The 23,723-nt window shown below is 38.6% G+C and overlaps 1 protein-coding gene across 1 annotated transcript in view; it reads right to left on the bottom strand.

The window, feature by feature from the left end:
* The window catches only part of NME8 (NME/NM23 family member 8), a 42,187-nt gene extending 29,389 nt beyond the window's left edge, over positions 1 to 12,798 (bottom strand). Inside the window, exons 1-8 of the mRNA XM_037735200.1 lie at positions 12,664 to 12,798; positions 12,338 to 12,569; positions 11,381 to 11,420; positions 11,246 to 11,303; positions 10,940 to 11,046; positions 5,897 to 5,968; positions 1,592 to 1,708; positions 539 to 605 (exon numbers count right to left, since the gene is read on the bottom strand). Coding sequence (XP_037591128.1) covers positions 539 to 605; positions 1,592 to 1,708; positions 5,897 to 5,968; positions 10,940 to 11,046; positions 11,246 to 11,303; positions 11,381 to 11,413 — 454 coding nt within the window. The 5' untranslated portion in view covers positions 11,414 to 11,420; positions 12,338 to 12,569; positions 12,664 to 12,798. The remainder of the gene's footprint in view (positions 1 to 538; positions 606 to 1,591; positions 1,709 to 5,896; positions 5,969 to 10,939; positions 11,047 to 11,245; positions 11,304 to 11,380; positions 11,421 to 12,337; positions 12,570 to 12,663) is intronic.
* Positions 12,799 to 23,723: the final 10,925 nt, after the last annotated feature.

The raw sequence follows: 23,723 nt of genomic DNA, 5'->3' as shown, positions 1-23,723 counted from the left end.
CATGAAAGTAAACATTACCAACAGATTCACTATCTATGAATGTATCAGCATTCTTATAATGAACTTTTAGTGTAAGATAACTCATTTGGGTGTGGCCATTTGCCTCTGCTCCCTCCAGCGTATGAACACATACACCCCACTACCCCAACACAGATAATCTAGTGAAGGCATGAAATTGTCAACTGCAATGTAAACAAAGAGTATGGGTCAACAAGGTAGAAATTCTCTTCACAAATTTTTGGAAGATGATAAAGGATGAAATAGGAAGTGCTGTCCTGATTAGTCACAGGAGACAGGAGTTCATTGTCCTGGGTAACCTTGGAAAGGCTCCAGACCCAGAACTAAAGGTAAGACAAGTGAGGACAAGAGTGTGCTTTTTAATAGCTGAGTCTTGCAAGGCACAAATCATCAGTTATCTGAACAATTCCTTGTTAATAAACATGGATTTTGTTACCAGTGTTTTTCTGTAACAAGTGATGCTGTAATGACCACCTATGTACAGAAAACCCTGGGATTACTTTGAAGTAAATTTACTTACGATCACTTTCATATAGTGCTTCCTCATCAACATCTGAATCTGAGTCTACTAATGGAATTTCAGGATACTATAAAAAAGGAATGCAATGCAAAGCAAACAGAATTATGTTTTAATATGATAGTGAGTGGGGTTTTAGAAATTTTATGTCTAATAAATAAGAAATAGGAAGTAAAGTGGAAGAGAGCCTGAACTTATCTAACATGACAGGACTATCTCCACCTTTCCACTAAAATAAAATAAGGGATGTTTTAAAATGGAGGGGGCAGGAATAATGCATATGTGCAGTATGAAAAGGGTAACAAACTTTGTGTATGTGTGTGTGTGTAGTTGTCTTGCTCTGTTGCCCAGCTAGAATGCAGTGGTACTATCTTGGTTCACTACAATCTCCACCTCCTAGGTTCAAATGATTTTTCTGCCTCAGCCTCCTGAGTAGCTGGGATTACAGGCATTCACCACCATGCCCAGCTAATTTTCGTATTTTTAGTAGAGACAACATTTCACCATGTTGTCCCTCCTCGGCCTCCCAAAGTGCTGGGATTACAAGTGAGAGCTACTATGCCCAGCCAAACCTTAAAATGTAATAAGAGCATGAGAGATAAAATATGAACAAAGCAGAAATTTATACATAAGAAAGCCATAAACACATAATTATCATGTTAATGATCAAAAGGGCATTTGATAAGTGTGAAGATCTATTCTTGACCATTACTCTCAGTAAATTTGGAACAAAAGGATATTTTCTTAACTTAAAAGAAATCTTTCTCAAACCAATAATCAATATCCCATTAAAGAGCAAAATACCAGAAGGACAAAGGTTCCTAACTTTTAGGGAAGCCATGAATATGCTTCCGTGATTCTGGGAACTATCCAAAAGGTTTCATTTTTATGTATATAAATATATATGCACACGCATTGCCAAAATGCTTCTCAGAAAGTTTGCACCATTTATATACCTAGATAGTTATAAAATTAGGTTAAATAACTTAGAAAAATATTAAATAAAAGGTAATATACTTTTAAAAAATTAAAATAGTTGTTAATCCAAAGTATTACCTGAGGTCGAGCCATTTCACCTGCTGCAATTTTTCTCTCCTCGTCGATCAAGTTAACAACTTTTTTACTAACAAGCGGTGCATTTGCACCCTGAATCTTTGCGATAATTTTGCCATTCTAGAAGGGAAATGAAAACAGGAGGGGAACTTTCGTTTGCAGAATACGTCAAGAATTAACACTTAAACTGGACTAAGTCATCCCTCCCTTCTACCCTACCCTCATGCTCAGCAATCCTCTTTTAGTGATGGTAATTAACGATTTTACAGTAAAGTATTAATAATATGAAAGTTCTTCCTGACTTGGTGAGTTCATCTCCTTGAGTTCTACCTCCAATTTGCATATCCTCCAGCACCTTGCAGCAAAGTCATCTTCCTGCAGAAGCTGTCACCTGATGCAATCTCTCCCGAGGCATCCCAGTTTTAAAGTTGAACGATTCTGGATAGACCTCTCGACAACATCCTCCCTAGCTATTTCTAACACCATGTCCCTTTTGCTCATCTTTCAACACCTGTTTACTAAGCATCTGTTTACCGGTGCTGTACCAGTCATGATGGTACAAAATAATAGATCTGGTACCTGATCTATTTACATTAAAAAAAAAAAACCTACTTAAACACAAACACGTGAAACAGCAACTGTAATAGGTTTCACCAAAAGCAGTGCAAAGCCCTTGGAACACCTACAAGAATGGGTTTTGGTCAAGGAGATCAGGGAAGGTACTTCTCAATGTCAGGAAGTGACTCGGTGTAAAATATGAAGGATTGGGCTAATTGGGCAAAAAGGATAAGGAAGAGCATTCTAGGCAAAAGGAGTAACAGAAGAGTTCTAAAGCTGAAAGGAAAGATGGCAAGTGAGGAGGCCAGGTGACAAAGTGAGGGGGAGTCTGGTGTAAGTTGAAGCCCAACACCCAGGGGGAGCCACACTGTGCATAGCCTGGTGGGCCAGGGATGCAGCCTTCATCCTAAGTGCAGTCAGAGTGTTTAGACAGAGGCTATGACCATGATTACAATTGTTTGTCAAAATTATTTCACTTACCTTATGAAAAAAAGGCTGGGGGAAGCAAAATATTTCCAGACAAGTTAGGAGCTACACTAGAGGTGGAGGTGGAGAGATGATGGACACTCAGTCTGTGGCAGTGCTGGTGGAGATGGAAAGGTTGGAGGGTGGAATGAGGTAGATGAGTGTGACAGAGACTTGGTCAGTAAAACTGACATGTCCAAAGTATGATTTGGATAGAGTGTGATGTAAAGAGGTGTCACCGAGGCGACGCTCTGTTTCTCACTTGAAAACTGGGTAAATTATTATGTTAGATGCCAAATTCAGAGACAATAGAAGAGGACTGTGTTTTGTGGGGAGGAAGATCTGATGTGGAATGAGTCTGCTGTGAGATGCTTTTGAGAAAGCCAAGAGGAGGTGCCAAGACATCAGCTGGAAATGCTAGCAGAAAGCGTAGGATTCAGTTGAGGATGTAAACGTGATTTACTGATATACAGGTGGTGAGGACTGAAACTGTGTGTAGAGAAAATTTTCTAAGGAGAGTGTAGAGCCTGGTAATGTCAATATTTAATCATTGAATAAAGAAGGGTGAATTTGCAAAAAGGACAGAGAGAAGGGGCATCCAGGAAGGTGAAAGGAAAACCAAGTCACATAAGCCAAAAGAAGCAAATGTCTTAAAAAGGAGGTCATGGTCACCATATTCAATCCATTTAAGAGGTACCAATGATGAATACCTAAAAAATGTCTGTTATACTTAGCACAGGCTGATACTTGGATACATTAGCAACAGCAATTGTGGTGGAATAATCAGACAGAAGTCAGATTGAATGGATTGAGGAGTTAATGAGATGGGAAGAAAAGAAGTAAAATTAAATATGGAAACTCTTTCGACCAATTTAGCTATGGGGTGAAGATGAGAAATGGGTGGCTAGAGAGACATATGATATCAGAAAGAAGTATTATGTATTTTTTAATTTGAAAAGACTCAATCATTTTCAAAAGCCAATGAGAAGGATGCAGTTGAGTAAGATTTAAATGAAACCTGAAACTCTAATCACGATTTCCCACACAAAAAAAGTATCTTTCAACAATTCTGTGAGCTATCTAATAACCCTTGAGGAAGTCTCCCTGCTGAGACTATCTCAAATGAATCTGTTGTCAGCTAAAAATGCTGACCCGTACAAAGAGACATTGAGGGAATATCTGAATAAATGAGCAATGGGCTTGACGGTGTTTTGTGATCACAGAATTCTATTCTTAAATGAATGATTACGGATATGGAGCCATGGGCAGTAAAGTCTGAGGCATGATTACAGGGGTGACTGGATGAAATTTATTGCAAGAAAAGTTTATTAGCAGCAAGGAGGTCAATAATTTAAAGGCCAGGATATTGGGTGGGTTGCCAACGTAGGTACTAAAGTCCTCAAGGTGATGGCAGGATTCAGATTTGAGAGTAATACTTTAAACCACATGCCAAAGCTTTCGGTTATCAACAGACCTGATTTGAAGGTCAGTAAATGACAGAAGTGAAATGGAGGAACAGGAAATTTAGCCATGTGAAACAGACCTCTACAGCAGAGAAAAGAAAGTTACTGAAGAACTAAGAAGGAAAAGAAACACCAACACTATTCCACATTCTGAAATAAACAGTTATCACCTCTGGGCTGTGGAGAGAGTGTCCAACGGAAGAAGCTCAAATTAAGGTAAGCCAAGGAAGTGAGGCAGAAGCTCAAAGCCATGGTCAAAAATCTTGGGAAGTCATTTTAATTCCAGATGTCATAGAGTGAAAAGGTTTGGGAGACAGGAGAAGAATTGGAGAGCTGGGTCACACCAGGAATAAGCATTAGAAGGATGGATGAATCATGGCTACGAGGAAGGGTGGACTTAAACTCTGAGCACTGATTCCAGGGGTTACAGAACATGGACTGCATGGTCCACTTAAGGAGAGAGGGCCTGGGTCTACTGGTCTGACTGGACTAGCTGTCACGGTGATGGCTCTATGAGTCTGTTTTGTATTGTTATCAAGGAGTACATGAGGCTGGGGACTTTACAAAGAAAAGAAGTTTATTTGGCTCAAAATTTTGCAGACTATACAAACATGGCACCGGCATCTGCTTCTGGCAAGGCCTCAGGAAGCTTGTTCTCATGGAGGAAGGGAAAGGGAGACGGCATGTTACATGGAGAGAGTGAGCGAGAGAAAGGCGCAGCGGTGCCAAGCTCTTTAAATAACCAGCTTGCATGAACTAATAGAGGGAGAACTCACTCACTACTGTAGGGAGGGCACCAGGCCATTCATGTGGGATCCACCCCAATGACCCAAACACCTCCCACTAGGCCCCACCTCCAACATTGGAGGTCACACGTGTGCATGAGAGTTGGAGGAAACAAATATTCAAACTATTATCAACTCTCCCAGAGCTCCAGATTCTATAACGTGACCCACTTGCCCAATCTTTTCTCCTCAGTCCCACGCTCCTATCTGCCACCTGCAGCTACAGCCTCCTCAGTTAGCACTAACTGTGCACTCTGCTTTTGGAAAATAGCACTTTTTATGTCTTTCTAATTATTCATTTATGTTTTATACTTATTTTATTACTACTTATTTTTGTAGGGATGTGGTCTCTCACTATGTTGGCCAAGTTTACCTTGAATTTCTGGCCTCAAGCAATCCTCCCACCTCAGCCTCCCAAAGTGCTGGGATTACAGGCATGAGCCACCATCCCTGGCCTTTGTCTGATTAATAAAGTTCTGTGTTCATCACAGAACCTGCGGAAAATACAGAATAGTATGAATAATAAAACTTAAATTAGTCATCTGTTCCTCACACATAGAGAACTGCTGTAACACTTTGGTGAATCCACTTACTGTCTTCTTTCTGTGCATTTGTAAATACAGAGATAAGAGTAATATGTATGCAAAAGACTGATCATAGAGATGCTTCCTGATATGGGTAAGCATGAATGTTTATAACCAATTCTCTCTTGCTAGGTATCTAAGAAATTTCCAAGTTTTTACTCCTGTGAATAATTTATTGTATAAATCTGTGATCATTTCCTTAGTAAAGGTAAACACTGTCTTACTTGTCCTGTCCATGATCAACACAGTGTGTGATAATCTAATCCCTTCAATCCATTATAAGCTCCTAGAGGTCAAATTATAAAATTTATAAATAGCCAAGAAAAGATAAGGCAAACACCGTACTATTACTGTCATCGGCAAACAATTCCATGGTAATTTTATAATGTTACTTCTTCTTAACTGCGAATTGGAATATGATAACACAATTGAGAAAGTAAATATTATACTTACAACACTAAAGAGAAAAACGGGTTCACATTTATCTCTAAGTGGCTGCAAAGTCACAATGTTGTCAGCTTCGGCCTGGAAAAAGTAAATATTTCATATAATGATAAATAAAACTATATTTAAGTCATTTGATACACATGTTGCAACAATGCAGAGATTACATATAATTTTTACGTTTACTGCAACATTGTCTGGGTATGCCATAGTGGGTTTAGGGATCAAACTGCACATACTGGTGATTGGAGTCCTACATCATTTGGCCTCAATTCCCCACTGTTTCCCTTTACATTACCCAAACTTTAGCCAAAATTATTCACTCATCTTTTCCTCCCTCAGTGCCTGGTCCTGCCCTTCCTTTATTGTCCCGGTTCAACTGTCCTTCCTCCAACTTTGTCTCACTTCTTTTTGCTGTAAATCACCTCTTGTTCTGCACAACATGTTACTATCCATCTCCCAGGGCACCTATGTCCTTTTTGATATTCTACTACCGGCATGTGTGTGTAGAAATCCTGGACAATGAGAACCTTTTTTTTTCTGGATTGGTTCCATCAATGCTTTGTCCCTGGTGTCAGAAGTACCTTGCCAGTAAGAGAATGTTCTTAAAATTCTTTGATATTGTACAATGCCCCTGGTCACTGAGAATCTTATGAGGTTAACACCAATGGTGTCAAAGTGATCTACTTGTCCCCAGACGAAACATCCATAATTCAGCTTCTAGATCAGGGGGTCATAAGGACCTAGAAGTCTCATTACACATGGTACTCTACGGAAAGGATGTCAGTGCTATAGAAGAGAACCCTGATAGAACATCATTAAAGTCTGGAAGAATTACACCATTGAAGATGCCATCATTCTTATAGGAAAAGCTGCAAAATCTATCAAGCACAAATTAATAAATTCCTGCTGGAGAAAACTGTGTCCAGATGTTGTGCATGACTTCACAGGATTTATGACAGAGCCAGTTAAAGAAGTCATGAAAGAGATTATGTATATGACAAAAAAGTTGGGTGTGAAAGGTTTCAAGATATGGATGTTGAAGAAATCCGAGAGCTGGCAGACACCACACCAGAGGAATTAACAGAAGACAAATTGATAGAGATGAGTGCATCTGAACCAGTGCCAGCCTATGACGGAGAAGATGTAGAAGAGCAGTGCCAGAAAACAAACTGACATTAGAACATCTGGCAGAAGGGTTCCAGTTATTCAAGACTGCTTTTGACTTCATTTACGACATGGACCCTTCTATGATATGGGCACTGAAGCTAAAGCAAATGGTGGAAGAAGGATTGGCACCATATAGAAACATTTTTAGAGAAATGAAAAAGCAAAAAATTCAGACAGAAATTACCATGTATTTTCATAAAATTACATCCACTATGCCTGCTTTTCCTGCCTCCCTTCTACTTCCTCCACCTTTTCTGCTTCTACTGCCCCTGAGACGTCAAGACTAACTCCTCTTCTTCTCCTCCTCAACCTGCTCAATGTTAAGATGACGAGGATGAAGACTTTTATAGTCATCCACTTCCACTTCAGGCATAGTAAATATATTTTGTTTTCCTTATGATTTTCTTAACACTATTTTATTTTCTCTAGCTTACTTTATTGCAAGAATACAGTATATAATATGCATAATAGATAGAATATGTTAATCAACTATTTATGTTATCCTTAAGGTTTCCAGTCAACAGTAGGTTATTAGTAATTAAGTTTTGGTGGAGTCAAAAGTCATAAATAATTTTTTTACTGCATAGGGTGGTTAGCGTTCCTACCTCCAACATTGTTCAAGGGTCAACTGTAATTAGAAATAGTATTATAGTAACTATAATAAATACCATTTGCTAAATATTTATATGTATATATATCATGTCTACACACACACACACACACACACACACACACACACATATGTCTTAATGTTCATCTTTTTAAAAGGCACATAGCAGAAGAAAAGTTTTATACCGACCATCAGCTCAGGGTAATTTTAATAGATAATCAACCTCATATCTTTTAATTTTGAACCTACATGTTCAAGTTCTGAGTGTCTCTTTGCCTTGATTAACAGCAGAAAACAATGTGTCCAGAAGAGGGCATTCCTCCATTACTGTTCACAACGGAGGTTTGGAGATAATAATTTTCTTTCACCTTTATGGGCAGGTCACCAGAATCCAGAACCCCTAGTCTATGTGAACGTCTACTCCTTCCACTTTCGAACAAATTCTCCTAATGCCAACTGCTAGGATTCACAAGAATTTCCTGAGCTTCATTTCCCTGTGATCTATCTGTCAGCCATTAGACACTTGTGATACTGTCTTTTTACTTTCATCAACCCCTTTTCAACCGCATGTGGCAATCTCCTTTAGGCCCCATTCTCTGCTCTTCAAACCTGATTTTTCCTTGCAAAAAATCAAGTCTGGAATAACCTCCTAGTTCCTTTCTGGTGGTTCTGACTCTTCAGAGTGAAACAGGTTGTTACAGAATCTTGGCTTTTAAAAAAACTACAATGTCAGGATAATGAAAAAAAACAAGCCACAGACTGGTATAAAGTATTTGCAAAAGCAATCCCTCATAAAGGACTGCTTTCCAAAATACACAGAATGCTTAAAACTCAACAATAAGAAAAACAAACAACCCAATTAAAAAGAAAGGCCAAAAAACTTAGCAGAAGGTTCTCCTCAAAGAAGATACAAATGGCAAATAAGTATAACAAAGGTGCTCCACATCACATAATCTCAGGAAACACAAATTAAAATTGCAATGTGATGCCACTGCACACCCATTAGGATGACCAAAATCCAGACAACTGATGCTGGTGAGGATGTGGAGCAACAGAAACTCTCATTCATTGTTGGTGAGAATGCAAAATGGTACAGCCACTGAAGAAGATGACTTGGTTTCTTACAAAGTAAAACATATCCTTACCACATGATCCAGCAGTCATGCTCCTTCGTATTCACCCAAATGAGTTGAAAATTTATGTTCATACAAAAACTTATGCATGGATGTTTATAGCAGCCTTGCTCCTAACTGCTAAAAGTTGGAAGCAACCAAAATGTTCTTCATTCACTAAGTGAATGCATACATAAACCGTGGTACATCCAGATAATGGAGTATTATTTAACACTAAAACAGAATAAGCTATCAAATCATTAAAAGGCATAAAGCATATCACTAAGTAAAAGAAGCCAATCTGAAAAGCCTTTGCAATATGTGATTCTAACTTTCTGACATTCTGGAAAAGGCAAAACTATGGAGATAGTCAAAAGATCAGTGGTTGCCAGGGGTTATGGGGTAGGGAGAGATGCACAGATTACAGAGGATTTTGCAAGCAGTGAAACGCTACTATATGATGCCATAATATAATAAATACATGTCGTTATATATTTGTTAAGGTCTCTAAAATGTACAACACCAATAATGAACCTTAATGTAAACTGTGCATTTTGGTAAATAATGATATGCCAGTGTAGGCTCATCCGTTGTAACAATGTACCACTCCGATTTGGGATTTTGGTTGTGGAAAAGGCTATGACAGCGTGGGGACAGGGGATACATGAGAACTTGTATTTTCTGCAAAATTTTGCTATGAACCTAAAAGTGCTCTAAAAATAACATCTATGTAAAGACTTTTTTAAAAAAAGTTAAAGGAATGAAAACCCTACAAAGACCTTATTTCAGAAGATAAAAGTCAATTCTTTCACTCAGGACAACCAGATTTAACTGCTGTAGACAGCCACTTACCCTCTTGAATAGAAAAACATTAAGAGGTGAGTGTCTAGGCTTTAGACTACTTATTCATCATCTTGAACTAAGGAAAATAAGCCCTATGGAAAATGTGTCTAAAGAAGGGGATGGATAGTGAAATACAAGGTCAGTAGGCAAACTCATTCCAATGTTTGGGTTGAAAGGAGCCATGAAAGCCCGGTGACTGGGAGAGCATGAGTGGCTTGTGGCTGCAGGTCTGCTTTAGGGACTATGTGTTTCAGAGATAAGGGGTAAGGATATGTTCATCTGTTATCTGCTCCTGTATCTTAAGTCTAGTGGGTTTGGGTGTTTTTCTGTATAATATAAATATATTATGAAAGCCACACATATAAATTCTCCAGTAACCACATTTAGAAACAAAAAAAGGTGAAAATAATGTGATAATAAATTTTACTTAATCCAATATAGCCAAAATATTCTCATTTTAACATGTAATCAATGTATAAAATCATTAATGGCATATTTCACTTTCTTTTTCCATATTAAATCTTTAAAATTTAACATGTCGTGTCTCTTACACTTAAGAGTACATCTTAATTGTATGCTAAATGTTAACCAGAAATAATTAATCCTTTATTAGCTTTAATAAAATGTACAGTTAAATCATAGATTCACGTACTCAAGTTGTCACAGATTTTAAAAGTTTTACAATAACCCGAGTATCAGTTTTAAAATTCCATTTTAAATTCATTAAAATTAAAAATTCAGTTCCTGAGTTGGACCAGCTACATTTCAAGAACTCCTTAGTCACTTATGCCTAGTAGCTACCATGTTGGACAACCAAATTCTAATTAGTTGATAATTTCATGTGACTAGATTGAATAAACAGTACAATTAAGTAAAATGTGTTTAGCTATAACATTTTAATCCCTTGTCACAACTAGGTAGCAAATAAATGAGAAAAAAAATCATTGCCACTGGAAAATGTGGTAACTGGGTTAATGCCCAGCGCCCAGTAAACAGCTTTTGCAACCCTTATTCTAAGGGACACACACTGAACAAGTGGTCAGGTGAAAGAAAACAGAAAAATAGATGCATCCATTATTACACTTTTCTAACTTTCACAGTCATGGTAAACAGCCTTGACATTAAAAGAATGGGATACAAATCATGTTCATTCTCAGATCTAGTAGAATCAAATAGATGGTAAAACCTCCAAGTAAAGACTATCAATTTTGAAGACTGACAGGTTCTTTAAATTAAGACCATAGTTAAAGTATTAGAGGATACTTAAACGCTTAATATGACTTGAAAACAACAGTTTAATGAAAACAAAATCCTTACGATAGCAAAATGCAGAATTTCATCTTCGTTCAGCTCATTTTTCAATTTTCTGAATAAGGGTTGCATTGCTTTGCAAGGTCCACACCAGGCTTGGTAAACATCGATCACTAGAAGATGATGATATTTATGAAATAACTGAGTCTACCAATCTAGGATAGCAACTTATCCCAATCTGGAGCCAGGACCAGGGCAAAGGCACTGCAAGATTTCTTGGTCAAAGTGGGGAGTGGCACTCTAGAGGGACAGGGTGCCGGGAGGTACCCTAGGCCAAACCCCAGGTGGTCAGACAACCGGGAACCCTTATACCTGTTAAGCCTTTGTTCTGCAGCATCTCATCCCACAGGCTTTGATTATTGACGACTGCCTGCAAAGAGGAAGGCACTGTAAAAAGTATCAAGCATCAGTGCACCAGATGAAGAATCGTTGATATGTCAGACCCACCTGCAGCTGTACTTCTCGTTTTTTGCTTGCCATTTATCTACTATCATAGGAAAAAGAAAGAAAACTTTTTAAGCAGGAAATTTAAATAATACCTTCTTTATGCATGCAAATAACATCTTTTAAAACAATTTTAAATTTTTGTGGGTACCCAGTAGGTGTATATACTTCTGTATCTCTGTATTTATATACTTAAATATTTGTGTATTTAAATCTCTGAGATATTTTGATACAGGCATGCAATGCATAGTAATCACATCAGGGTAAATGAGGTATCTGTCACCCCAAGCATTTATCCTTTGTGTTACAAACAATCCAATTATACTCTTTTAGTTATTTTAAAATGTACAATTCAGGGATTTTTTTCACTGGAGTCACCCTGTTGTGCTAGCAACTATTAGGTCTTATTCATTCTTTCCAACTGCAAATAACATCTTAATGTACTAGTGAAAAATTTCCCCACTAAATATTGGATTATGCAGCCTCACCTTTGTTGGGAAGAGAGAAGCTAACGTCTTGGAAGGATAATGCTCTATGTTAAATTCTTATAGCTACCAGGCTGTCTTACTCTCCCAGCAGTCCTGAAGCAAGGCAAGAATGTTAGGAGTTACACGTCGTCTGTTTTTTTTTTTTTCTTTCAAGTTTTGTTTTCCTGAAATATTAGAAATTATTTCCTATGTTATCAATTGCAAACATACTATCAACATGCCCATGGATCTTTCTGAGGTCCCTCTTCAGATCTGACTGCTCTAAGTATATTTAATCTTGAGAACAAGGTCACTGGTGTTTTCTGGGGCACAATATAAACTTCCCAAGCTCCGTATTCAGTGGAATCGGGGGCTGTGTAGAGCAGGGGTCCTTCAGCGTGTGGGTGACAGTGGATACGAGCGTTCAGCAAAGGAAAGGCCACTAGCAAGACTGTATCCCAGAAAAGGTGCGGGCTGCTCCGGCAAGCCTTGCACAAAACAGGTCCTCTTCTAAGCTAGACTGGGACGTTTAAAGACAAGGGAGGAGCAGGCCCGGAGGATGTAAATCCGCTCCTTCGCTGTGGCCGTTTGCGCGGCGACCTCGGCGAAGTTCCATTCCAGTACCTGGGGCCTTGGTAGGTTACGTGGCTGAGGCTGGCCAGCCCCTGCTGGGCTTTCTTCTCCAGCTGATTCAGCGAAAGGAAGAAGAGGGATTACCTGCCTGTCTGGGGAGAAGAAGGGAGCAACGTTATGTCCAACTCATCCACCCGCGAGGCCGGAGCGGCGTCTCGAGGCCCCTGCCCCAGCTAGCAGCTGTACCTGGGCAGCGCGGACAAGACAAGGCGGCGCCTAAAATCCTCCACCTCTTCTGCCCCACAATGAAGGAACAATGAAGTCCTGGTTCCAGCGTCACAAGACTCTTCCTCTGTTTCAGCTGCCTCATCCCCAAACTCCCGTCTTCCATCCTCCCATCCTCCCATCGCCCTAGCCCCCAAGTGCGCACCAGGGTGGGCTTTCCCAAGTGCAGATTTGATCCTATCTCTCCTTGGCTTTGAATCCTCCTGTGATTGGCCACGCTTTACAGCATATAATGCATACTCCTCAAGTCGGAGCAGAAGGCTCTCTGCCAGCCCAGCCTTTTCTTTTCAACTTTGTCTTCATCTACTCTGCTTCATTTTCTCCTCCTCCTCCTCCTCCTTCCTCTTTTTCTTCTTCCTTTTCCTCCTTCTCCTCCCACTTTCTCTCCCTCTTCTTCTACTCCTCTTCCTCCTTCTTCCTCTTCCTCTTCCTCCTTCTCCTCCTCCTTTTTCTCCTCCTCCTCCCCCCTCCTCCCCACTCCTCCTCCTCCTCCCCTTTCTCTCTCTTTCTTTCTTTCTTTCTTTCTTTCTTTCTTTCTTTCTTTCTTTCTTTCTTTCTTTCTTTCTTTCTTTCTTTCTTTCTTTTTTCTTTCTTTCTCTCTCTTTCTTTCTTTCTTTCTTTCTCTTTCTTTGTCCATCTCTTTCTCTTTACTTTCCTTTCTCCCTCCCATGTGTAGCATCTGAAAATAATTTTTAACAATAGTTTCTGATTAATCCACAGGCTGAGATATAGAAAGCAACTGTAGAGTAAAGGGACACAATGAACCTTTGTAGGGATCCTCATCTCTGGAGTAGACCAAATGAATGAGCAGGATTACCTACAGAAGAATTTTTGACTAGGACCATATCCTGTCAAGAAAGGACAGGTAGTACTCCTTCACTCCACCATCTGCTATTTTCTTCTTTGTATTATACTTTTAGCTCTGGGATACATGTCCAGAACATGCAGGATTGATACATAGGTATACACATGCCATGGTAGTTTGCTGCACTCATCAACCCACCAGCTACATTAGGTATTTCTCTTAATGCTATCCCTTCCTTAGCCCCCACCCCCCAGCAGGCCCCAATGTGTGATGTTCTCCTCCCTGTATCCATGTGTTCTCACTGTTCAATATCCACTTATGAGTGAGAACATGCATTGTTTCAGTTTCTGTTCCTGTGTTAGTTTGCTGGGAATAATGGTTTCCAGCTTCATTCATCCCTGCAAAGAACATGAACTCATCATTTTTTTATGGCTGCATAGTAGTCCATGGTGTATATGTACCACATTTTCTTTATCCAGTCTATCATTGATGGGTATTTGGGTTGGTTCCAAGTCTTTGCTATTGTAAATAGTGCCGCAATAAACATACATGTGCATGTGTCTTTATAGTAGAATGATTTATATTCCTTTGGGTATATACCCAGTAATGGGATTGCTGGGTCAAATGATAACAAAAGCCAAAATTGACAAATGGGATCTAATTTAACTAAAGGGCTTCTGCACAGCAAAAGAAACTATCATCAGAGTCAACAGGCAACCTACAGAATGAGAGAACATTTTTGCAATCTATCTGTCTGACAAAGGGTGAATATCCAGAATCTACAAGGAATTTAAACAAATTTACAAGAGAAAAACAACCCCATCAGAAAGTGGGCAAAGGGTATGAATAGTCACTTCTCCAAGAAGACATTTATGAGGACCACAAACATGAAAGAAAACTCATCCTAATGTAAATGACAGTGATGGATGCAGCTAACAACCATGACACGTGTATACCTATGTAACAAACCTGCACGTTCTGCACATGTACCCCAGAACTTAAAGTATACTAATAAAAAAAGCTCGTCATCCACTGGTCATTAGAGAAATGCAAATCGAAACCACCTTGAGATACCATCTCATGCCAGTTAGAATGGCGATCATTAAAAAATCAGGAGACAACAGATGATGGAGAGGATGTGGAGAAATGGGAATGCTTTTACATGGTTGGTGGAAGTGTAAATTAATTCAACCATTGTGGAAGACAGTGTGGCGATTTCTCAAGGATCAGAACCATCTGCTATATTCAAAGAAGTGTTATGTATTTCCTGTAACTGCTATGTCACCAGAATCAAATTGTTAGTAAATTGACTTTTGATTCTTCTTTGTGAACAATAATTCACATGAAGACGTGTTCATGTAAATATTTCAGGCAAATTCTTCATATAACACTTGGATACAAGAAGTTTCAATGTATTCTAAAATTAGAACAAACATTTTCCAGTGGCCAGTACATGAAAGAAAGGTGTAATTATGTTTTTTGTTTGTTTGTTTGTTTTAACATCATTACTATTAATTGCAAGAACTTTGAACGTTGAGCCTTTGAAGCATAAACCTGAAGAGCCTTTGACTTGGTTCTGCCCAGAATTGACTTTGAGGGCAAATGCTCTGAACGTGTTGGTTACAAGAGAATGTATTTATATTTTATTATAGGAAAGTATAAGCTATAAATGCCAAAAAGCCTGTAAGAGATGTTACTCCTGAAGAGACCTAACGTTTGTTTTGCTCCTTGCATATATTTATCTTTCAGTATTCATTAAGTGTACTCTCCTGCATCATCCTGCCTTTTCTTACCCTCACACAGCACTATGTATAGTGCTCAGTTTGCTTTCCTTGAGGCACAAGTTTATTAGTGCCTAATTATTTCATTTGTGTTTTATATATATTTAAAACTCATGACTTTTAAATATATATAAAGACCCAGAAGAGAAGAATTGGATTGCAGAATTGTTTTCACTTTGCTCTCTTCCTCTTGAAATCCTCTCTGGCACCTAGCATCACAATTTGTACATAAACACTTTAAAATTAGGAAGCAAGCTAATGCATTTGGAAATAGGAGATATTCTTGACACATTTATGAACTCTTTAATGAGCATAAACATAATTCTTAATTTTTGAATTCAGGAAATCTGTCTGATGATGTCTCAAAGAACTTAAAACAGAGCTACAATTTGAGCCAGCAATCTTATTGGGTATATACCCAAAGGAAAATAAATTATTCTACCAAAAAGGCAACACATTCATATGTTAATCACTGATCTATTCACAATAGCAAAGACATGGACTCAATCCAGGTGCTCATCAATGATAGACTGGATAAAGAAATTGTGTATGTATACATAAACACTGTGGAATACTACACAGCCATTAAAAAGAATGAAATCGTGTCCTTTGCAGCAACAGGGATGCAACTGGAGGTTATAATCCTAAATGAATTAATGTAGGAACAAAAACCACATACTGCGTGTTCTCACTTGTAAGTGGAAGCTAAACACTGAGCACATATGGATATCAATATTGGAACAACAGACACTGCAGATTACTATAAGTGAGAGACAAGAAAGGAGACAAGATTGAAAAACTACTTATCAGGCTCTATGCTCATTACCTGAGTGATGGGATTTATACCCCAAACCTCAGCGTCATGCAATATTCCCATGCAATAAATCTGCACATGTACCCCTCATTTCTAAAATAAATGTATTTTTTAAAAAGTTTAATAAAATAAAGACAGAATGCTTAAAAAAATAAATATGGTCCAGTAATTAAATAGACTATAAAGAAAATAAATGTAAGAGGGACTTACTTTATCACTTCAGCTAGATATAGAAGTAAGCTAGTCATCTATCCAGGAGAATTTTATATAACTTTTTAAAAAAAAAACTCCTATCTCCACTAGATCAAAATGGCAGATTCTGAATTCCAATTTTAAAATTCACCTACCTAATACTACTAAAGTAGATATTCTTAGTAGGGACAGGGTTTCATCATTTTGGCCAGGATGGTCTCGCTTTCCTGACCTCATGAACTACTTGCCTTGGCCTCCCAAAGTGCTGGGATTACAGGGATGAGCCGCTGCACTCGGCCAATAATAATTTTAAATGAAGTCTTACACAGGGACAGAGATAGGAAAAGCAGGAGTAGAGATGTAGGAGGAGTGCATTCAGAATATTAGAGAAGCAAACAATGGGAAGAGGAGATGATCTGACTTCTGACAAGAGCAGCACCAGATGTCTGCCTTTTCATTAGATCTAGTTTTCAAAGTGCATTCAGTCAACAACTATGTGCAGGAAACCCTGTCTCAAAAAAAAAAAAAAATCCTGGTGTGGTAGTGCACACTTGTAGCTACCTGCAGTTACTTGGGAGGCTGAGATGGGAGGATCACTTGAACCCAGGAAGTTGAGGCTGCAGTGAGCCTTGATCGTGCCACTGCACTACAGCTGAGTGACAGAAAAATACCTTGTTTTTAAATAAATAAACAAATGTGATATCCCAACTGTAAAACCTCTAGAAGAAATCATAGGGAGGAAGCTTCATGACAATGATCTTGGCAGTGATTTCTTGAATACGATACCAAAAGCACAGGCAACAAAAGTAAAAATAGAGAAACTACATAAAATTAAAAAGTTTCTGTACAACAAAGGAAATAATCAGCAAAGTGAAAAAAACCTATAAAATCACATACAATATTTGTCAACCATATTTATGATAAGTCAAAACATATAAGAAACTCCTACAAACTCAGTAGCAGAAAAATCCTAAAATGCTAACGTAGCTGAAAATTTTATCTTGCTCCTGTTATTTAATTTCTTCAGTGAAATCGAAATCAACTCTTCAATTGAATATATTCCGTCTGAAGTCCTCATGTGAATTTTCAGTGCAAATATTTATAAAAACTAACCATAACATTATTTGTCTACTGCATTTGAATTTTATGTAATATAACGTTTAAGTGTAACTTCTCAAGACGTCCATAAGGTGGCAGTGTGCACTTTGTGGTGGCGGTTGAGCAGCGGCGCACCAGAAAATCGCATAAACGTCTACGCGGCCAGGTTCCGCTGCCAAGGCCCTGAAGCGCCCCTGCCCTGGACCGTTTAGAACGCTAAAGATGTAAAGAGCTCTGAGCTCATATCCCCGGGCTCGGCGTTTTCTTTCCTGTTGCCCTTCATCTTATGCCCCAGTTCTAAAATGACACCCCTGTCTGGAAACGCATGAACCTCTGGAATTCACACCTACCCAGGTGGTCCTGCAGCCTGGTTGTCCAGGTTTAGGTCGCAGTTCCGAGTGGAAAGGACTTGAGCAGCCTGAGAATTCAGCCAGAAAGCATGTTATGGGGCAAGGTGATAAATACGAGCCATATGAGCTGTCCCCCACCCTCTCACGTTTGTAGCAGACATTACTAATCAATCATGATCGTTCTTGCTACTCAGCCTCTCCCTTTCTCAGCAGAACCCCAAAAGCTCCTACACAGAGAGTCCCTGTCTTTAGAAGTGGGGGGCGATTCCCAGGAACTCCTAGGATTCCAACCCGAGTATGGAGGTGTCATCACCTATCAACCATGAACAGCAAGAATAGCCCCTCAAGACTAGACTCTGCACAAAGCAGAGTCTGATTTTCATCTTAGCTTAATTTTTTTGTCTCCTTTGTGAACAAAACTTCTTCAAAAAGGAATCTGGAGGAAAGAGACTTTATTCCAGTGAACTATTTGCAAATCAGGGATTCATGCAGGCTTCTGTGTAAAATGAAGGTCCATTCCAGATAATGGAGGGATGGCATGCCTGGGGTTTTATAGAAAAAGTCCTCCCACAGGTTCCCAAACAGGTCCATTTATGCAAACAAAGGGTTGAGTCTTGTTTGGTTTTGACTGACTGACACAGCTGAGATCTGATTGGTCTATACAGCTGAGCCTTAATTGGCTAGGGCAGGTGATCTCTGGTTGCTTTCCAAGCCCCAGAGCAGAAGTTCCTATCAGATGTTTCTTTCAAATGGCCAGTGAGGCCTGGGGCTTGTGGCATTGGAGGGTGTGAAGAGGTGCTGTGCTTTTAGCAGCGGTTTATCTTGTAGCTCAACAACAGAACAGGAGCTGGTTTAGCTTGATTGTACAAAGGGAGGTCCTCTCATACTTTTACAACATCCTTCTGAGAGTACAGAACATGTGATCATTCTGTCACTCAGCTATGGACACCTAGTTCTGTTTTGAGTTCCTCAGTTAGCCACATGGAGCCCATTTTGTCTAGGGGAATACTTTATCACCTTATTTTCTAATTCTTATATTATCTAATCGAACTGCACACTTTAGCACTTAATCATATTGGTATAAAACACTAGTTTATTTAGAATTTTTTTTTTCTCTAGTTGTTTCAACTGCATGTGCCTTGCCTTCCTTAAGTAGAGTGTGAACTCCTGTAGGCAGGAATTGCTGAACACATATTCATTTTGTTGTCCATAATTTCTAAAAATGCACATTTCATTAAATAGCCAAAGTTACCCTTACTGAACAACACTTAGAGGCAATTAGACTAGATTGCTCCTTGGGCTCGGTGAATACCTTCTTGTTAGTCATGGAATCAAAGTTCTTTATCTAAGCATCGGGTACTCATATCTCTGGTAGAGATGAATTAAGAAATTAGTCAAGGATGCATTTTGGAATGTGTAATTATCATTCCTGAAGCCACGCACAGCCACTACTCTTAGAACTGGAAGGGACTTCTCTTCTTACAGATGTAGAAATTGAGATCCAGAGCTATAAGAAAATAGCCTGATTAACAGACTTCAACGTTGAAGACATTTGAAAATTAAAGAGGAACATTGTTTTTTCTCAGATTTAGGATTAAAAGGGAAAAAAGAAACAAGTGAGCTTCACATTTGGTGAGAAGCCTGAAAATATACTCTTTTCTTTACTCACCGGCACATCTGAGCACCCACATTAACCCTTCCTCACCTGAGACAAATTGTGAAGAGTCCACATAAGCCTCCATATATGCACACCACTTCCCTCCCCTTCTATCCTCTGCCATTACATTCAGGGAAGACAGTGACTGAGAAGTGCCATCTCTCCCAAGTGTAATTGCATTTTTAAACTTCCATTTTCATTTTGGTAGAGACAATGTGTGCTTCTCCACATCTGCTCTCATTTCCTTCTGGGCCATGCTGGGAAGTGTACAATGCTAGTTCCTGGCAGATAAGATCATGTGATATATTCTAGCCGATGGTATGCGACTCTAGACATGGCACCTTTAGTTTCTAGCAGGGGGTACTAGATGTTGGTCTGCCACCTCCGCATTCTCTTTTCTTTTCTCCCCTTAATAAGCACAGGACAGAAGGAGCCTGGATCTTTAAGTCATTGGCTGGAGGTTATCCCTAGTTAATGTGGTGGCAGACCAATATCTAGATACTCCCTGCTAGAAACTAAAGGTTTCTAAATAAAACTAGTTTATTTAGACTTGTGTGAGGGACAAATCAACCTTCAGTGTGCTATGCCACTGGGATTTGGAAATGTACTTGTTCCTCAACATATTCTCATTCATCCCGTCTAATGCATTTATAGAGAGAAATTTGTGTTCATTGGAGAAAAATAGAAATAAGAAAAAAATCAGTATTTTGCTGTTCAGTATATCCTTACACACGTTTTTCTATAAGTGTGTCCTTACAAATCAGAACCAATTGTATCTGTAATAATTCCATTTTGCTGCATATTACACGAAACCCAAATAAGAAAGGCTTAAAAGCATAGTGGTTTAATTTTCACAGGGTGAAAAGAAGTGTGAATGCAGGCAGTTTGAGAATTGTGTGTCATCCACAAAATATCATCAAAATCCTGCCAGCTCAACAGCATTTTCTCCCCAGGGCTGTGTGGCCTCAGTGACTTTACCTGGGATTAAGTATCCAGGAAAATTAAATCAGCATGGCATGGTAAGTCCTGGGGAAGGCACTGACAACAACTGCGTGGAGAACCAAGAATCAGAAGAGGCTTCCCGAAGAAAGTGGTGTTTAAATGATTCCAGTTGTGTCCCCCCACAGAGGGAGCCTGTGCAATGACCCTGTCGTGAGAGGGACCAGCCCACTTTAGGAAGCTGTAAGGAGCTCGGTGTCACTGCAGCAGGGTCCAAGGTGAGCAGGAGGCAGATCTGGAGGAGCCTGGGAAGGGTATGAAGAACTGGGCATGCCGTCTGAGGGCAAGCGAAACCACTGCAGCCTTCTACTGAGCAAAGTCACTGCTCATTTTTACATTTTAGAAACCCTACTGTGGCTGGGACTGGAGAATGGGTTGAAGGAGACAGGAGAGGATGGAAAAAGAGGAAAACTGGGGGAATCCAAGTGAGATGGGTGGTCTGCTGGAAGACTGAAGAAAAAGCAGAAGAAAGTATAGGAATCCACAAGAGAATTAGGAGGTATTTGATAACACATTTGCAACAGTAAAATTATTTAAACCTGCACATCAAATTAGATATCTGTCTTAATAGATTAAATATTTTTCCTTATTCATCAATTCTGCCTGTTATAATGCTTAAATAAAACCAAACTGCATTGAGTTAGTAGTAGTAGCTCACGCTTGTAATCCCAGCATTTTGGGGAAGCCAAGGTGGGTGGATCACTTAAGCCCAGGAGCCAGGAGTTCGAGACCAGCCTGGTAAACATAGTGAGATCCTGTCTTTAAAAAAAAAAAAAAAAGAAAGAAAGAAAAAGAAAACTCAAAAAACAACCATAACATTAACTCAGATTATGACCTGATTAAATATATGCTATTCTTTACTTGTTTTATCTTATTTATTAAGTATTAGTTAAGTACTTATTTATTAAGTAGTAAAGTTCTGAACTAGTATTTAATAGTATTTGGAAACGTTAATCTTTTTGCAAATATTAATGTTATTAATAGTTAAATGCTTAAACAAATATTAATGTTATTAATATTTAGTGAGATATGTAATTGAATATGTTTTCATTGTTTTTTAAAATCTTGACTTAATATTGTGTGATAAAGTGACTCAAATGCCTACTTCTATGTTTTGAATCTATTTCAATGCTGAAAATACTTTCTCACAAGAAATGCCGTTTAAAACTAAAGATGGATACTTATCTTTCAGTATCTTGCAGGAATTATGAAAAGACTTTTGTTACAATTACTCTGTAACTTTTCAACATCCTAGTAAAATCTCAATTGCTACTTCTACCAAATAAATCAGAAGAGTTTACATTTGAAAAATGACTTAAAAATTACCCTTTTTGGAAAATTTTTAAGCACAACAGAAAATTTGTGATGCTAAGGTATTTTAAATGTGTAATTGTGAGAGGGTTTTATAAGCAATGTCCATTTTCACTATTAAACCATGTTAATTATGGAAACATTTCAAATATTAGTTTTCATGAAGTTCCACCTCCTCATCATGACTTATTTCAAAAGGCAGTAATTTTCTCACTGTTTCAAAACATCACTCTAGTCTTGAGGGAATAAATAATGATGATGATTTTTTCAAATATACCTCTTACATAGCAAAATTTAGATAACCACATGTCCTCAAATATAAAACATTTTTTAACAAAATAAAAATAAACTTCATCATGAGATAACCAATAAGTAATATTCTGTAACCATTGTTTTGTGAGTTGTTTTGGCATGCACATACCAGTTTATCAGCATTGCTCAAGAATAATAACTGGATTTAGACTCGTGCCACCTGGTTTTGCTGGAGCCCAAGGATGAGGTGGGAGAGGGGGTTTGATGGTCAAGGCTGATCAATAGCTGGGATGTTCCTGTGTGACCAGCTTCTTGTAAGAGACGCTCAATAAACCTTGAGCTTCCCGATACGTTTGCATGTGTGTGGTGGTTGAAGAGCCAGAGACAAAGCGTTCCTTGTGCAAACCAGAAACAGGAGGATGAATAAGCCATTGAAGACATTAGTGATGAAGCATATGACAAACATTAATAAATTATCAGAGTCTCTTTTTCATATTTCAGATAAGAAACTAAAAATATAAATACCTTTTTCTTTGTGTAGCCTTATAGATTTATTTTGCACACCCAGGGAAGCTATAAATAACACATTGGAGACCACTGGATATGAAAGATACTCAGGAAATATCTGGGCTGGAGATATAGATTTGCTGATAATCAGCACATTAGAGGAATAGAAGCATAGGAGATAGCCAAGGAAATTGTGTAGTTTGAGAAAGTGAGGGTCCGGGAGGATATGCTAGGAACATCAACTTTTAGAGACAGGTCATGAAAGTAAAGCTAATGAAGAAAAATGAGAAGGAATAGCCAAAAAGCCAGGAGAAGAACCAAGAAATGATGTCATAGAAATCAAAGAATGAGGCATTGTTGAAGCAGCAATACTCAATATTGCCAAATGCGACACATTGGCCAAATAAAACAAGGTCTGGCCAAATAAAATGTCACTCAGGTGGACTGAGCAACGAAGATGTCAGTAGTGATCATGAGCGTGTCTTCTGCAGAGTGGTCTGGGAAAGTCCCTTGAGAGACTATAAAGACAGGAGATGGAGACAGAATCAGCAACTCTTTCCAGAAGCATAAGGGTGAATAAATGGAAACAGAGAAGAGACAGCTGCCCAAGAAATGTGAGTGCTGGAGGGCTTGTTTTTCTTTTTTAAACAAGGTGGAAGAAGTTTGACTGTAATATTGTATTTAAATACTGATTTTTAACAGTCAGGAGAGTAGAAGCTGAAGAAATAGAAGATGGAGGTGCAGGTGAAAAGGGTATCTCAGATGAGTGGAGGGACGCTTCCTCCTGCATGACTGAAAGAAAAAATTCAGCTTTTCCGTATCTTATTTTTCTCTATTTTATGTATTTAAATAGCTTATATTTTCAATGACTTTTCTAGCATCTTTATGCAAATAAATTCTATTATAAACATCTTTGAGGATCCCTGTGGTCCAAAAATATTACCATTTTAAAAATCCGTATCCATAGGCTATGTCTTTATCCATTAGATCTGTAATCACAACTATTTAAAAATTTCTATGAAATGCAAGGGAAAACAAGAGTAAAGCATCCCATGTATGCTCATGTAAACAATCCCCAATAAAAGTAACACATCTGATTTGTAGTTGTTGATGCAAAATAATTTCAGGCTTCAGTGGAAAGAAATCTACATATTACTGGCCTGTTAATTTCCTTTTTTATCATATATATATGTGTGTGTGTTTGTGTGTGTGTAGATAGACACACATGTATATACATGTATATATAATATATGTA

This window comes from Cebus imitator, unplaced genomic scaffold (genome assembly GCF_001604975.1).
Source record: "Cebus imitator isolate Cc_AM_T3 unplaced genomic scaffold, Cebus_imitator-1.0 Scaffold749, whole genome shotgun sequence".
Classification (NCBI taxonomy): Eukaryota; Metazoa; Chordata; class Mammalia; order Primates; family Cebidae; genus Cebus; species Cebus imitator.
This window is presented reverse-complemented; position numbering and strand designations above follow the sequence as displayed.